Genomic DNA, 14,819 nt, shown 5'->3' with positions numbered 1-14,819 from the left:
GCTCAAGGAAAAATATACCTGTGTTTTTCCAGGTGGAACCAAATGTGCACAAAATAGAAGAGCATCGCAGGAAGTACCAGCGTTTGCGAAAGGAACAAGAGCTGAAAAAGGCTGCACGCAGCAAAGCAAAACATCAGCGTGAAACAAAGGTGCCTTTTTTACAGATGCAAAAGAAGATACTTGTACAGAGAAAATTTACTGAATGTGGCCCTTCTGTGTTTGCTGTCAAGCAGAAACCTGAGGCTGCTGCTCAAGGAGCTTCTGGTATGCCAGGTGGTGGTTTTCCCGGTGGTTTCCCTGGGGCAATGCCAGGAGGAATGCCAGGAGGTATTGATATCAGTAAAATTCTTAATGTAAGTATGCTAAATTTTAAATCAATGGGTATTGGTTTTAATTTTCTGTTTGTAATGCTGTTGGGAGGTGTGTTTTAATGTACTTGATGTTTCTTTTTATTAGGATCCGGAGCTGCTTGCTGCATTCCAGGATCCAGAAGTAATGGCAGCTTTACAAGATGGTATGCTCCTTATGCTCAACCCGTTGCACTGCTGTTGCTCTCCACTGTGCCATTGGTATTGGTTGCCTGACTTTGTTATTGCCGATCTGTTTTTCCTTGTATGCAGTCATGAAGAACCCGGCAAATCTGGCTAAGCATCAGGGGAATCCGAAGGTTGCCCCTTTCATTGCAAAGATGATGAGCAAATTTGCAGGATGAGTGATTGCAAGCTCTACGTAGGTGTAGGAGAGAGGGATGGACTAGTATAAGTGTGGGTTTTGGTTGGCCTGTGTGCCTTTTTTTTTTCTTGGGCAAGTATCGGGTGGCTTCTACTTGATGTGAAAACAACTGTAATGTATACGGAACGGTTTGGTGTACACTGTTAAGGCATTTTTGTTGAGAGTTATGCTGTGCATGCAGAGAGCCTCAGGTTGTGTAAATGTTGAAAGGCTAGATGTAGAGCTGTAATTGGGATTTACTAGCTACGCAGTGTGCTTCATCATATGTTATACCACAGTCACTGCTCAACACCTGAAATATGGTGCTTTTGATTACACGCTATTAACAAAGGCAGCCATAGAGTGCTAAGTCAAGGTTTGACAGAGTATCTTGCACCTTATGCACTACAATATTGTTGACTTGATGAAAGAAAATGACTATAGTGAGCACCCACCACACCCTTCCTTCATTAGAAGTTTTCTAGATTTTCTCCAACAAGAGCCATGAAAGCTTGATTAGTGGTGCCCAACTTGTGTAATTGGACCAGAGTTGCATTAGCACTTTTGAGGCAGCTTTAAACCAGAAATCTCCACACAAAACAGAGGAAGCTGACTGACATCAAATGTTGACTTGGAAGCTCTCCTTTGCCGGTGATTTCTTACTTGTTTCTCTGACCAGTGTTACACACCTTAAGGTCTTTTTCTGCACTGAACTTGTACTCTTTTCCTATCCCCATCAAATCTTAACTCTGAATAAGGAAGTTGGTAATTAGGACACTTGAAAGTGTGCAACCATAAAATTAAATTGCTCAAAGCATAGGCAATATTCAAGATTGGGTCCAATTTGTTTCCACATGAGTAAGCGTTCTTTTTCCTCTTATAAAATTGCCTACTGTAAGAAGATAATGTCGAATGAGCCGACATTTCTTCATGGTGTACTATAATCCATCATTTTAAAAAATAGCTTTGGGGGTTTAAAATAATTTGCAACACTAAAATAGTTAGAGATAAGTGATAAGTGTTATGGTTAGAGAGGACTCATATACATTCAGCCAAGAGTTAAGAAGCTCTGAAGGTTGATGAAAGTTATTTGGCAACGTGAGTCATAACGTTGTAGAAAAGATCGTTGTCTAAATTGCACCAACAATGTCTAAATTGCACGAAAAATTGTTGAAGCTTGGGTAAGTTTTATGGAATTTTTTAGGAAATCATTTTTGGTTTTTTAAGTTTTTGGGAATAAAAATAAGAATTCTAGGGATACTTTTTCGACTAATACTTTTGCTTGAGAAATACTAGAAATTAATGTGCAGCAATGGGAAACTATAAAAAATTGAAATACTAGAAATTAATGTGCAGCAATGGGAAACTATAAAAAATTTGGGAAGGGCTAATTTCTGGCCTAATTACTTTAAAACAAAAAGAAAAATTCTTTTGATCTAAAAGTGGGCTTTTTGAGTATTTGTATTATTATTCTTTTTTTTTTGGGGGGGGGGGGGGGGGGGGGGGGAGGGAACGAGATGTTTTTAGTATGGAAGAGAGACTGTGAGCCGTTAGATTGTTAATTGGAACAATCGTTGCTCAATTCTTGCTCAATTCTTCTTCTAAGACTTGATTATTGACCACCTCAACATGTTGATTCATCCACATCTCTTCATCTTGATCCCAGGAAGAATTTTCGACAGTTACTTTTAAAAAAGAAGGGTGGTTTTTGGTGTGCATAGATGGTCTTTGGACCTTTGGTCTTTGTCCTTTGAGTAAATTTTTGCAACCCTCTAATCTTAAGCCTTTTTAGTTGAATGAGCATCAGCTTGGAGCTCCCAAGGAAAGAACTATAAGCAATTTGCAAGAGGTTCTTATGAATGTAGGCTTGGATGAGTTTTATGATGATATGGAAGACTTACTATTATCTCCAAAAGCCTCTCTCTCATGAGAACTAAATTAAGTTTTACATGCCTGTATAGAAGGTCTTTGCAATGGGGTTATCCAAAGCAAATGTCTACTCCCTTGCGAAATGCAATTAACACTTCCCAAGTTCAAAAACTGCAAAACCAAAAAATACCCTCATTTCGGGAAAAATTTGGTTTTAATGATTGACAAGCTCTGCCCGCTCATCATCGTGTATTAGTGGAGATTGCTTCTCCTTGTTGGAGTGGGTATCGACTATGATTGGCTGTGCTTTTTGTGTTGCTACAGATTATTGTTGATGAAGCTGCCGCTTATTGTGATGAATAGATAAGGCTTAATATGAGATGTTTTGTTGCCTTGGAGAGCCATATAAAATATCTATTTCTCTTCTACTCTCTCTGCCTCTCTTATTGAGATTGTTATAGTAGGTGTAGATGGGGTGCTGAGGCTATTGGAGAAATGGATCACTTATATAGTTGCTTACGGAGCTACACACTTTGAGTAGGGACCATATTTTAGATTTCTAGTGACGGAAAAATTCTCCATAGGTTTAATGTACTACTTGAGCTTTTTATTGAATGGGCACTATGAGTAGTGCTCGATGCTCTATAAATGTCCAGTCAAGGCCACCACTGAGATTAATAGATGCAGTTCTCATTGGAGTTTCCACCCCATAAGATATGTGCACCCTTGTGCCATCAAATTCTCACACTCCCATGTGCCAGTTTGTGCTTTCCATGCGCTACCTTTTAGACCATTGACTTCACCTTTTATAGGTGATCATACAAATAGACCTTTGATCTAGGACCCTTGGTCTTTCTATTTCCTTTCTGATGTGCATGCTCTCCCCCTTTTTGTACTTATGTTGCACTCTCAGGCATTGCTATTTCAATCCCCCTAGGGGACCAACATGCCAACACAATTGCAAGAAACCCGCACTCACTTTGACATTCGCAAGATGGCAATAGTGTCGTTGGAAAGAATCCACTAGCACAAAGAGACCGGCAAAAAGACGTCTTCATCTAGTTAGTACTGGCAATCTTACAAGCGACAAACAAGACAACCCCAACATTAGCAACAAGGCAACATTGTCGCTGCAAAGAAGCCACCAGCACAAAGTAACCGGCAAAAAGATTCTCTCATCTAGACACTATTGGCAATCCAACAAGTGACAAACAAGACAATGCCAACATCCAAGTTTTTCCCAATAAACTGGGTAGGTCGAGTACTTCTAGAGAGGTTTGAGTTGGTACAGTTGGGATTGTTTGTAGGTACAATTTCCAAACCACTCGAAAGCCTCAAAGAATGTCGCTACCACCAAACCCAAATCGATGTCCAATTATAACCAAACCTTGGCAAGTTTTCGGTGTTGTGCACTCAACCCTATTCACTCACACCCCTTTGCCACCACTGGCACTTACGAAACCCGCCCCCCCCAACGCATTCCTTCCCACCTTGTGGTCCATTCAAATCCATCCATGCACTCATGCCTTTTGCAGATCACAGTCTCCACTACACTTTATCAAGGCACTCTGACATCAGATCCACACTCTTGCACGTAGCATCTATGTCCCCTTTGTATGGATGCCTTTAATCATGTTGTCTTGAATTCCTCATTGAGTCTCATTCTTTCCCAGTCCAGCCCTCTTCCCATCCATGACTCACCATTTCCGCATCCACACCACACAAGCTACTTGCCTTTCCTTCGTGAACGACACATTGGGACTTTGTAAGAACCACTGTAGAATCCTCCATCCTACCCAATCAAATGGTGGTCTTGACACTCAGCACGGTGATTTCATCAAGCATGCTCTGCATCTCCAAGGCACAACGGTTGCCTCCATCTATGCTAATCAATCAAGGTAGAGATTCCCAACAGAACAAAGCAATGCTACATGCCCACCATTAGCAATGTTGACATTTCACAAGCTCTATAATGCTTCCATTCATTCCGCCCACATCACCATGCTTCTAGTAAGCGAGTTGAATAGCCACCAACATTCCTTTACGGAGCTACACACTTTGAGTTGGGACCATATTTTAGTTTTCTAGTGATGGAGAAAACCACCACAGATTTAATTTACTACTTGAGCTTTATTGAATGGGCACTATAGTAGTGATCAATGCTCTATAAATGCTCAATCAAGGACACCACTGAGATCAAAAGATGCAGTTCTCATGGAGTTCCCACCCCACAAGGTATGTGGACTGTTGTGCCATCCATGTGCGCATAAATGCTCATACTCCATGTGCTACCTTTTTGACCAATTGACTTCACCTTTTACAAGTGATCATACAAATCAACCTTTGATCTAGGATCCTTAGTCTTTCTATTTCTTTTCTAATATGCATGCTCTCCCCTTTTCTCTACTTATGTTGGACATTGCTATTTAAATCCCCCAGGGACATGTAGTATGAAGGCCAACATGCCAGCACAATTGTAGGAAAACCATTGTTATGGCTCACTCTAATTCCCCTTGAAACACATCCAACAAGAGATTACCTAGTGAATCGCAACTGTCGTGAGGATCTTTCCAATGGTCGAGCTCGTAACCCTCGAGGTCTCCAAGCTCTACAACTCTTTGAGACGCAATTCCACCGCGTCTCCCACGAGCGTTGTCACACCACTGCGTTGCACTATGGGTACTCCTCCCTCCTCTCGCCTCACTTCACTCACACACACTTACTAGCATGCATTAGGGAGAGATTAGTAAGATGATTAGCAAGCATAAGACTTAATTGTACAATGGGAGAGCATATTGTATTATGAGAGAAATTCACTTATATACATGGCCATAAGTGTTCATACTCACTTAAATTGTGGCCAGCTGGGCACTTTAGGGTCATAAGAGGCCTAATGCTATTACAATTACTACTCTCATAATATATCCATGAAGTACATCACTTAGGACTTCATCCTAACTTGCTACCATGAAGCGAGAATTGCCATAAATACTCTGTCACACCATTACGGGCGCCTATCCAAGCTGTAGCTTTGGACACTATTGCCTCATATCTTGAATGTATGACCCTTTCGTGTATCTATCGTGACTCCTTGATGTAAGATAATGATGATAGATCTTGTTAACCCTAGGAATGGGCTAACAACCACTCATGCATTGACCTTGACATTGGCAACAAGGCAACAATGTTATTGGCAAGAAGCCAGTAGCATAAAGTAACCGGCAAAAAGAGGCCCTCATCTAGCCACTACTGGCAATCCAATAAGCGACAAACAAGACAAACCTGACAATGGAAACAACAAGGCATCATTGTCACACAGGCAAGAAGTCACCAGCACGAAGTAATCGGTAGAAAGATGCCCTCATCTAGCCACTACTGGTGGCAATCTAACAAGCGACAAACAAGGCAATTCGGACATCCAAGTTCTTCCCAACAGTGGTAAGGTAGGTGAAACACTTGACCCTCCTTTTCTTGAAATTTTTGTCTTCCCACCACCACTGAGTAGGTGGAGCACACCCACGGAGGGTAGAGCTGGTACAATTGGGATTTTTTGTAGGTACATCGCTAGATAGCCTCAATTGCCAAACCACTCACAAACCAAAAAGATTCTTGCTACCACGAATCCCAAATTAGTGTGCACTTACAACCAAACCTTGGCAAGTTTTCGGTGTTGTGAACACATCCCTCTTTAATCACAGCCCTTAGCCCCACCACTGGCACTTAGGAACTTTGCCCCCCACACAGTCCTTCTCATCTTGTGGTCCATCCAAAATCCATTCATACACTCATGCTTTTTACAGATCATAGTCTCCACCACACCTTATCAAGGCACTCTGACATCGGATCTACACTCTTGCACGTACCATCCATGTCCCCTTTGTATAAATGCTTTAATTATGGTGTCTTGAATTCCTCATTGAGTCTCATTCTTGCTCAGTCTAGCCATCTTTCCATCCATGACTCAGCATTCCAACATCCATACATCACATGGGCTAGTTGCCCGTGAGTGAGCGGCACATTGGGACTTTGTTAGAATCACTCTAGATTCCTCCATCTTACCCAATCAAATGGGCTTGCCGATCATGGGTTGTTGCACCATCCTAATATATGAGCCCAAATGGTAGACTTGACACTCAACGTGGTGATTCCATCAAGCACGCTTTGCATCTCCCTCCAAGGCACAACATTTGCCTCCATCTATGCTAATCCATTGAGGTAGAGATGCCCAAAAGAACAAAGCAATGCCGCATGCCTCCATCGCCAATGTCGACATTTCACAATACCACCCCCAAGCTCACAATACCACCCCCAAGCTCTGTAATGCTTCCATTCCCGGCTACATCACCATACTTCTAGCAAATGAGTTGAATAGCCACCAACGTTCCTTACGGAGCTACACACTTTGAGTTGGGACCAAATTTTTGATTTCTAGTGATGGAAAAAACCACCATAGATTTATTGTACTGCTTGAGCTTTATTGCATGGGCACTATGAGTAGTGATAAATGCTTTATAAATGCTCAGTCAAGTCCACCACTAAGATCAAATGATGCTGTTCTCATGGAGTTACCACCCCACAAGATATGTGGACCGTTGTGCCATCCATGTGCCCATAAATGCTCATACTCCATGTGCCACCTTATGCGTTCCATGCGCTATCTTTTTATCCATTGACTTCACCTTTTACAAGTGATCACATAAAAATCAACCTTTGATCTAGGACACTTAGTCTATCTATTTCCTTTCTAATGTGCATGCTCTCTCCCTTGCTCTAGTTATTTTTGCACCCTCATACATTGCTATTTCAATGCCCTAGGGGCATGCAGTATGAAGACAAACATTCCAACACAATTGGGAAAAAACCCACAAGTGCACTGACCTTGACATCAGCAAAAAAAGGTAATAGTGTCGTTGGCAAGAAGCTAGTAGCATAAAGTCACTGGAAAAAAGATGCCCTCATCTAGCCACATACTGGCGATCCAACAAGTCACAAACAAGACAACCTCGACATTGGCAACAAGGCAACATTGTCACTTGGAAGAAGCCACTAGCACGAAGTAACCGGAAAAAATATGCCCTCATCTAGCCACAACTGGCAATCCAACAAGAGACAAACAAGGCAATGTCAGCATCCAAGTTCTTCCCAACAAACTTGTAAGTGTAGGTATAAAACTTCACCCTCCTTTTCCTGCAATTTTTGTCTCCCCATCCATTGAGTAGGTAGAGCACTCCCACAAAGGGTAGACCTGGTACAACTGGGATTGTTTGTAGGTACATCGCCACATGCCTCAATTGTGAAACCACAAACAATCTCGCTACCATAAAACCCAAATCAGTGTCCACTTGCAACCAAACCTTGGCAAGTTTTCGGTTTGTGCACTCATCCCTCTTTACTCACTAACCTTCGCCCATGATTGGAGCTTACTAACTGCTGCCCCCCTCCATGCACTCCTTCCCACCTTGTGGTCCATCCAAAATCCATCCATGCACTCATGCCTTTTGCAGATCAAAGTCTCCACCAAACCTTATCAAGGCAGTCTGACATGGGATCCACACTCTTGCACGTAGCATCCATGCCCCCTTTGTTTGGATGCCTTTAATCATGTCGTGTTGTTTAATTCCTCATTGAGTCTTATGCTTGCTTAGTCTAGCTCTCTTCCCATCCATGATTCACCATTCCGGCATGCACACATCACACGGGCTACTTGCCTTCCCTCTGTGATCAGCACATTGGGACTTTGTAAGAATCAATGTGGAATTGTCCATCTTTCCCAATCAAATGGGCATCCCGATCATGTCTATTGCACCATCCCGATCTATGAACCCAAATGGTGGCGTTGACACTCAGCGCGGTGATTCCATCAAGCACGCTCTGCATCTACCTCTAAGGCACAACATTTGTTTCCATGTATGCTAATCCATTGAGGTAGAGATGCCCAAAATAACAAACCAATGCCACATGCTCGCCACCATCGGCAATGTCGACATTCCACAATTCCACCCCCAAGCTCTATAATGCTTCCATTCTTCTCACTGACAACATCACCATGCTTCTAGCAAGAGCCAGCTGAATAGCCACCAACATTCCTTACGGAGCTACACACTTTGTGTTAGGACAATATTTTAGATTTCTGGTGAGGGAGAAAACCACCATAAATTTAATGTACTACTTGAGCTTTATTGAATGGTTAATGTGAGTAGTGATCAATGCTCTACAAAGGCTCAGTTAAGGCCACCACTGAGATCAATAGGTGCAGTTCTCATGGAGTTCCAAGATATGTGCACCCTTGTGCCATCCATGTGCCACCTTGTGGTTTCCATGTGCTCTCTTTTTGACCAATGACTTCACATTTTACAAGTGATCATACAAATCAACCTTTGTTTTAGGACCCTTAGTCTTTCTATTTCCTTTTTCATGTGCATGCTCTCCCCCTTGCGCTACTTATGTTTCACCCTCAGCCATTGCTATTTCAATTCCCCAGGGGCATGCAATATGTAGACCAACATACAAGCACAATTGCACAAAACCCACTCGTACACTGACCTTGACATTGGCAACAAGGTAACACTGTCGTCGCGTTGGTAAGAAGTTACTAGCACAAAGTAACCGGAAAAAAGATGCCTCATCTAGCCACTATTGGCAAACCAACAAGACAACCCCGACATTGACAACAAGGCAGCATTGACGCTGGCAAGAAGCCACCAGCAAAACGATGGCCTTATCTAGCCACTACTGGAAATCCAACAAGCGACAAACAAGGCAATGCGAACACCCAAGTTCTTCCCAAAAAACTAGTAAGTGTAGTGCAAGATCAGCCATAGACCTGAATGAAACCTGCTAGAAGAGAATAGGGCAACTCTCCACCCAATCGTTAGATATAGGATTACTAGCCGACTAAAATAGTCTTGGCCGTCCTTACATGTCCGGACTCCCTTGAACCGCCTGACTCCCCCTCGTCCTACTCGCGTCGTCCTGACACTACTCCCCCCTTTTGGAAGAGTTTTCGTCCTCGAAAACAAAGGTAGGATATCGGGTGTTGAGAGTACTAACGTCCTCCCAAGTTGAACCTTCTTCTGGTCTATCCTTCCACTTAACTAGACACTGTTGTTTGTCTAATTCTATAACGAGTTCGCTTCTCTTGAAAATCCAAGATGCGCTCTGGCTCCTCATGTGGTAACATTGGAGGCTCAAATCTACAAGAACACCTATATCCACCAGATTGGCATCTTCGCCTAGTCGTTTCCGCAGGCTACTAACATGAAAAACTTGATGAACCTTAGAATGTTGTGGCAGAGCTAACCAGTAGGCAACTTCACCTAGACACTTAAGTATTGTGAAAGGTCCACAATTGCACACCGATAACTTTCACCTAAACACTTAAGTATTGTGAAAGGTCCACAATACCATGGCGATAACTTTGGCACTTTGCCCATCCTCAAAGTTTCCAAACTCGGGAGAACCTTGAGAAATACTTGGTCACCTTTCTTAAATGTGACCACTTTGCGGTCCGCATAATGCTTGTAATTACGATGTTGGGCTTGCTGAACATTTTCCTTAGCGATTTTCAGCATATTGTGATGATATTGCAGAAAATCTGTAACCTTCTGAATTCTTTCAGTACCTAACCCCACTGCTATTGGAGATCGGGGTTAAAAGCCATACATAAGCATGAAAGGACTAAAGCCTGTAGCGACATGCTTCGCACTATTGTAGGCAAATTCTAAAATTGGTAGTAATCTTCCTAATTTGTTTTCCATTTACTCACATATGCCCTTAGCATATCCTCGAGCTATTGGTTGACCATTTCTATCTGACCATCACTTTGGGGGTGGCCAGCAATGCTCATACACTGAGCATTGTGTCCAACCTTTTGAACACTGACTGCTTGTTGCAAGAAGTGACTATTTTCACGGCGCCCTTGCTTTAGAAAGCGCTTTGCACTTTTCAGAGCGTGGCACTCCTTCAATCCATCGTTAGTGAAGCAATCCAGAAGGAGCAATTCAGGTAATATTTGATCCTTTCCACAATGCCCAAAGACGAAGCGCTTCATTTCCAATCATTCTTCACTACAATCGGTTCAATCCACCTTCCCAATGAAAACCCGTGATACGCCCTGATGGATTCCTCCCACAACGGACCTCTTGTTACTACTGGTCAACCTTCTTAGTGCTTTTTCTTTCCAGTAACCTCTCATGGATTCTTTGGTTTCTTCCCTTCACTCAAAGCATCCGTGACATCGGAAAAAGGTGGTACCATGGGATGGGTACATCCCAGTGTCAACAACGCCATCAATCATATATACGATGATTGATCTCTTTACACATGGGATATACCATATAGCTGATGTTACCCATGAGTGGGCAGTGGGCTATTGTGGTTAAGTGGGCCTTCAGCCCGTGGTTGGTTTTTTCCTCTTCCTTCTTATCAACTATATAGGTGTTGTGATCCCATATGAAAGCTAGGCACACTTTATCATGTTCGTGCATGTGGCCACTATTTCATACGATCCAAGGTGTTGCCCTTATGTTATTCCCCTTTAGAATCTTTTTTTTTGGCAAACAAAGCGGGGAACCTAAATTACCTTTCGGGCCACCTTCAGGGCTAGCCAACAGGCTGCCTTTGTGGTGTTGAATTCGCATTTGCCCGCGCGTAGTGTTCTTCCGATAAGTCTCATCGATTTATTGTCTCTGATCCTTCTCCCTATGATTTCGATTAGTATACACGTGTATGGTAGCCTGTGACCCATTTCTATTGGAGTAGGTGAATACGAACCTTCAAGGTTGGTTGAAGGCAGCATGCCTTTAGGACCCGTATTAACTTTTGATCTCTATCACTGACTATATTGGCTAGCAACCCATAGAGTTGATAGATATTCTCTCAATGAAAAGCTGGGCTAAGTCTGGCATTTTCACCGTTGTTTTAGTTGGAATAAACTAAAACATCATGGTTAACCTATCCACTAGAACTCCAATGGCATCATGGCCTTTGCTAGTTGTAGGTAGACCTACAATAAAATCGATAGAGATGCTTTCCCACTTACCATCAAGGATCTCTAAGGGTTGTAATAACCCACCTATCTCAAGATGCTTAGCCTTATTGACTTGGCATTTTTGACAATGCAAAAGGTATTCTTGGACGTCCATGTGAAGTCCAGGTGAATAGAATTGCCTTCGAACTAAGGCATACGTCTTCCTAATTCCAGGATGACCTACACTTTGACTATCATGACACTCATAAAGTATTTGGCACCTGGTGTCAGAGTCCGAGGATACACACACTCTTCCTTTCTGTAAAACAACACCCATTATCGATTGAAAAATTCTTCCAACAATTAAGCTCGTCCCTAGAAAGAGAAGAATTAGGTGTGAAACTATCATCTGTACTCGCGCTACTACGGAGTGGGAGGGATCCCTGCGTGTAACAACTTTCCACACGTGTGCATATGACTGATCATGTTTGCACTTGCCTTTGAGTGAATCTAAAAATTCACTTTTCCAACTTTGTGAAACTCAACGAGTTGACTTGAGGCATGCGACTTAAGGCACCAGCCCACGACATTGTATCGGCCTTTCACGTCCATGAATAGTACTGAGTGGTACTTGCTTAACCATCATGTCCCATACATGTTTATCATGCCCATTAGCAAGAGATACGTGTTTATGATCACTAAGGCTTTGTGGTAATTTTAATTTTTTAACCAAGTGTTAATTCAAAAAGTTGTGTAGCCTCATCATCAATCATGACATGAACTCTTCGTCCGTTGGTGTGTCCATGCATCCGAACCAAATCATAAGGCCTGAAAGAGGGTACCCACATTGTAGAGGTTACACAACACTCATGCATGGTATCAGTATGGCATACTTGAACTTCAGAAAACTTTTGAGAAGCTTTAACTGGCAAGACTTGCACCGTGTGCATTGCCTTGCTACTGCCCTTATCGACATCTTTGCCACTGTTCTTTAGACAATTCTATTTATCGTGATCAGCAGCCATGCAAATAAAACATAATTTTTCCTTTTTAGCTCGCTCATAGTCTTGTTGAGACAAGGGACCCCTTGGCCCCTTAGCCTTCTTAACCGCATCATTACCTTGTTTGGCCCCCTTCCATTTGTTCCGCTTAGAACTACGGAAGTCGAATGCTGCAACCCAAGGTGTCTTGGCCGTGTGTTTCTTCTCATCGGAGATTTGCACACTTTTAATGGCCTCTTCTAAAGTTTTAGGATATTGAGTTTTAACCTTAGTCTTATATTCATTATCTAAACCACGCAGAAAACATCGTACTTTTTGAAAATCATCCAAACCTTTGAGCTTGCGAATTATCTCGTGATACTTAGGAATATATTGGGTCAATGTAAGGCCTTCCACTTACAATTATCCCAAGCATCCCAGTTGCGATCCTTCTCGTTCTTAGGTAAGAATTCTTTTTTAAAAAGTGTCTCAAAAGCAGCCCATGTCCTAGGTCGATCGCTCTCATCGAGACTCATCCACCACTTGTAGGCTGCCCTCAAGTGTGATACTTGCCTCAAGGACATGAACAACATCAAGAGAATGCTTCAAAAGGTGCAAGTCCGTCTACTTTTGTAAAAAAGTGTTCACTACATCTTTATTACACTCCTTCTCTTCCCGCGGAACACAGGAGGCTTCATGCTCTTGAGCATAGTTGCCACTTCCTGATTTCCTGGTGTTTTGGTGTCTTGAGTTGACCCCCCAGGAGTAGATGCCCCCGGAGTATTAACCGGGACACTCCGAAACCCTGAACTAGCAACCAACTGCTTAAGAGTCTCTTGAAGGTCTGCAAACTTTGAGAAAGAACAAGTAAACTTTGCTCAATACGCTATGTGCGTGACTCTAATAACCGGGACACTCCGAAACCCTGAACTAGCAACCAACTGCTTAAGAGTCTCTTGAAGGTCTGCAAACTTTGAGAAAGAACAAGTAAACTTTGCTCAATACGCTATGTGCGTGACTCTAATAAACTATGTGCATGTAAATCCACTCACATCCAGATCAGCTATATTGGTACCCAAAGACGGATGACCGCCATGCTACTAACCCTTGGGGTGCTCGGAATCTTCTGAGGTCATGGTAACAAATCAAATTTGAGTGCAAGATGAAGATGAGTACTTGAGCAAAACCGGCTCGTCTTGTTGTTGAATGCTCTTCACTCTTGTGGACACCCCTCGGTGTTGGAGTTGTGGTGTTACTTTTCTCATTCCCGTTGATACGAGAGAGAGAGAGAGAGAGAGAGAGAGAGAGAGAGAGAGAGAGAGAGAGAGAGAGAGAGAGAGAGAGAGGTGTTGGCTTTCTCTCCTTCTGCCTAAGAAGAGAGAGAGAGAGAGAGAGAGAGAGAGAGAGAGAGAGAGAGAGAGAGAGAGAGAGAGAGAGAGAGAGATCTATGGTTGACGGCGTTGGCACTGTTCTCTTGGACTGGCCGTGCAACGTTGAAAACAATCGTGCTAGGATTTATGCGCCGGCTGGAGAAATCTTATGGCCGGTTGTGCTGATATATTGGTTGCCAACAAAAGAGAAAGACGAAAAGCTTGGTCTCCTCACAGCTATGGTTGTCGTGCCGCGCAGCCTGTTGTGAGATTTCGCAGAGAAAGTGGAAGATGAGGAAAGAACCATGCTTTGATACATGTGTGAGATCATCCATAGACCTAAGAGAATAGGACAACTTTCCACCCAACCACAGTTGTCATCGTGGCTTCTAAATGTTTGTAAATATTACTGTAGAGTTTTAGAATGCCATAAGGGTGATATAGAGTGGACTCAGAGAGGTTTAGATGTTGGTGAGTATTATAGACCTCTAACAAGTCATGAGTTATGACCCATTGGTAACTTTGTGTTACGACTTCGTAGTTGGCGGGCGTCTCTGGGGTGTCATCTGGAACAAACAGGTCTAATTTTTTGACACTATTGTCTGGAATTTCTGAGTTTTGGAGCACGCGACACCAACTACAAAGGTTTAAAATGATAGGGTGTAGGGGGGATAGAAAAAGATATCTTGAGGGTTTGTCAATACTAAGTCACCTCTCAGAACTCCCGTTATTATTGTGGGGTCAGCATCTCTTTCAGTATTTTGTTTGATTAAAGTTAGTTCACCTAAGCCTATGTCTTCGGTGAGGTTTATATCATACTGAAGCAAAGAGAGGGTTAGTGTAGACAAAAACATAGAAAGAGTCTGAGGAGGGACCCGAGAGTTACTGACAACTGTCCCAACTCGGAGGCACGCTCAATGA

General features: G+C 42.8%; 1 protein-coding gene across 2 annotated transcripts in view; it reads left to right on the top strand.

Moving 5' to 3' along the window:
• Window positions 1-899, top strand: part of HIP1 (HSP70-interacting protein 1) — a 28,008-nt gene extending 27,109 nt beyond the window's left edge. The window contains exons 8-11 of one of the 2 annotated variants that reach the window (XM_086778318.1): window positions 33-149; window positions 234-353; window positions 457-514; window positions 621-899. In XM_086778318.1, coding sequence (XP_086634444.1) covers window positions 33-149; window positions 234-353; window positions 457-514; window positions 621-712 — 387 coding nt within the window. In that variant the 3' untranslated portion in view covers window positions 713-899. Of the gene's footprint in view, window positions 1-32; window positions 354-456; window positions 515-620 lie in introns of both variants that reach the window. The other variant, XM_086778317.1, reaches the window with a different exon arrangement.
• The last annotated feature ends 13,920 nt before the right edge of the window (window positions 900-14,819 follow it).

Source organism: Cibotium barometz, chromosome 39 (assembly GCF_041138505.1).
Source record: "Cibotium barometz isolate CiBa-2024 chromosome 39, ASM4113850v1, whole genome shotgun sequence".
Lineage (NCBI taxonomy): Eukaryota > Viridiplantae > Streptophyta > Polypodiopsida > Cyatheales > Cibotiaceae > Cibotium > Cibotium barometz.
This window is presented reverse-complemented; position numbering and strand designations above follow the sequence as displayed.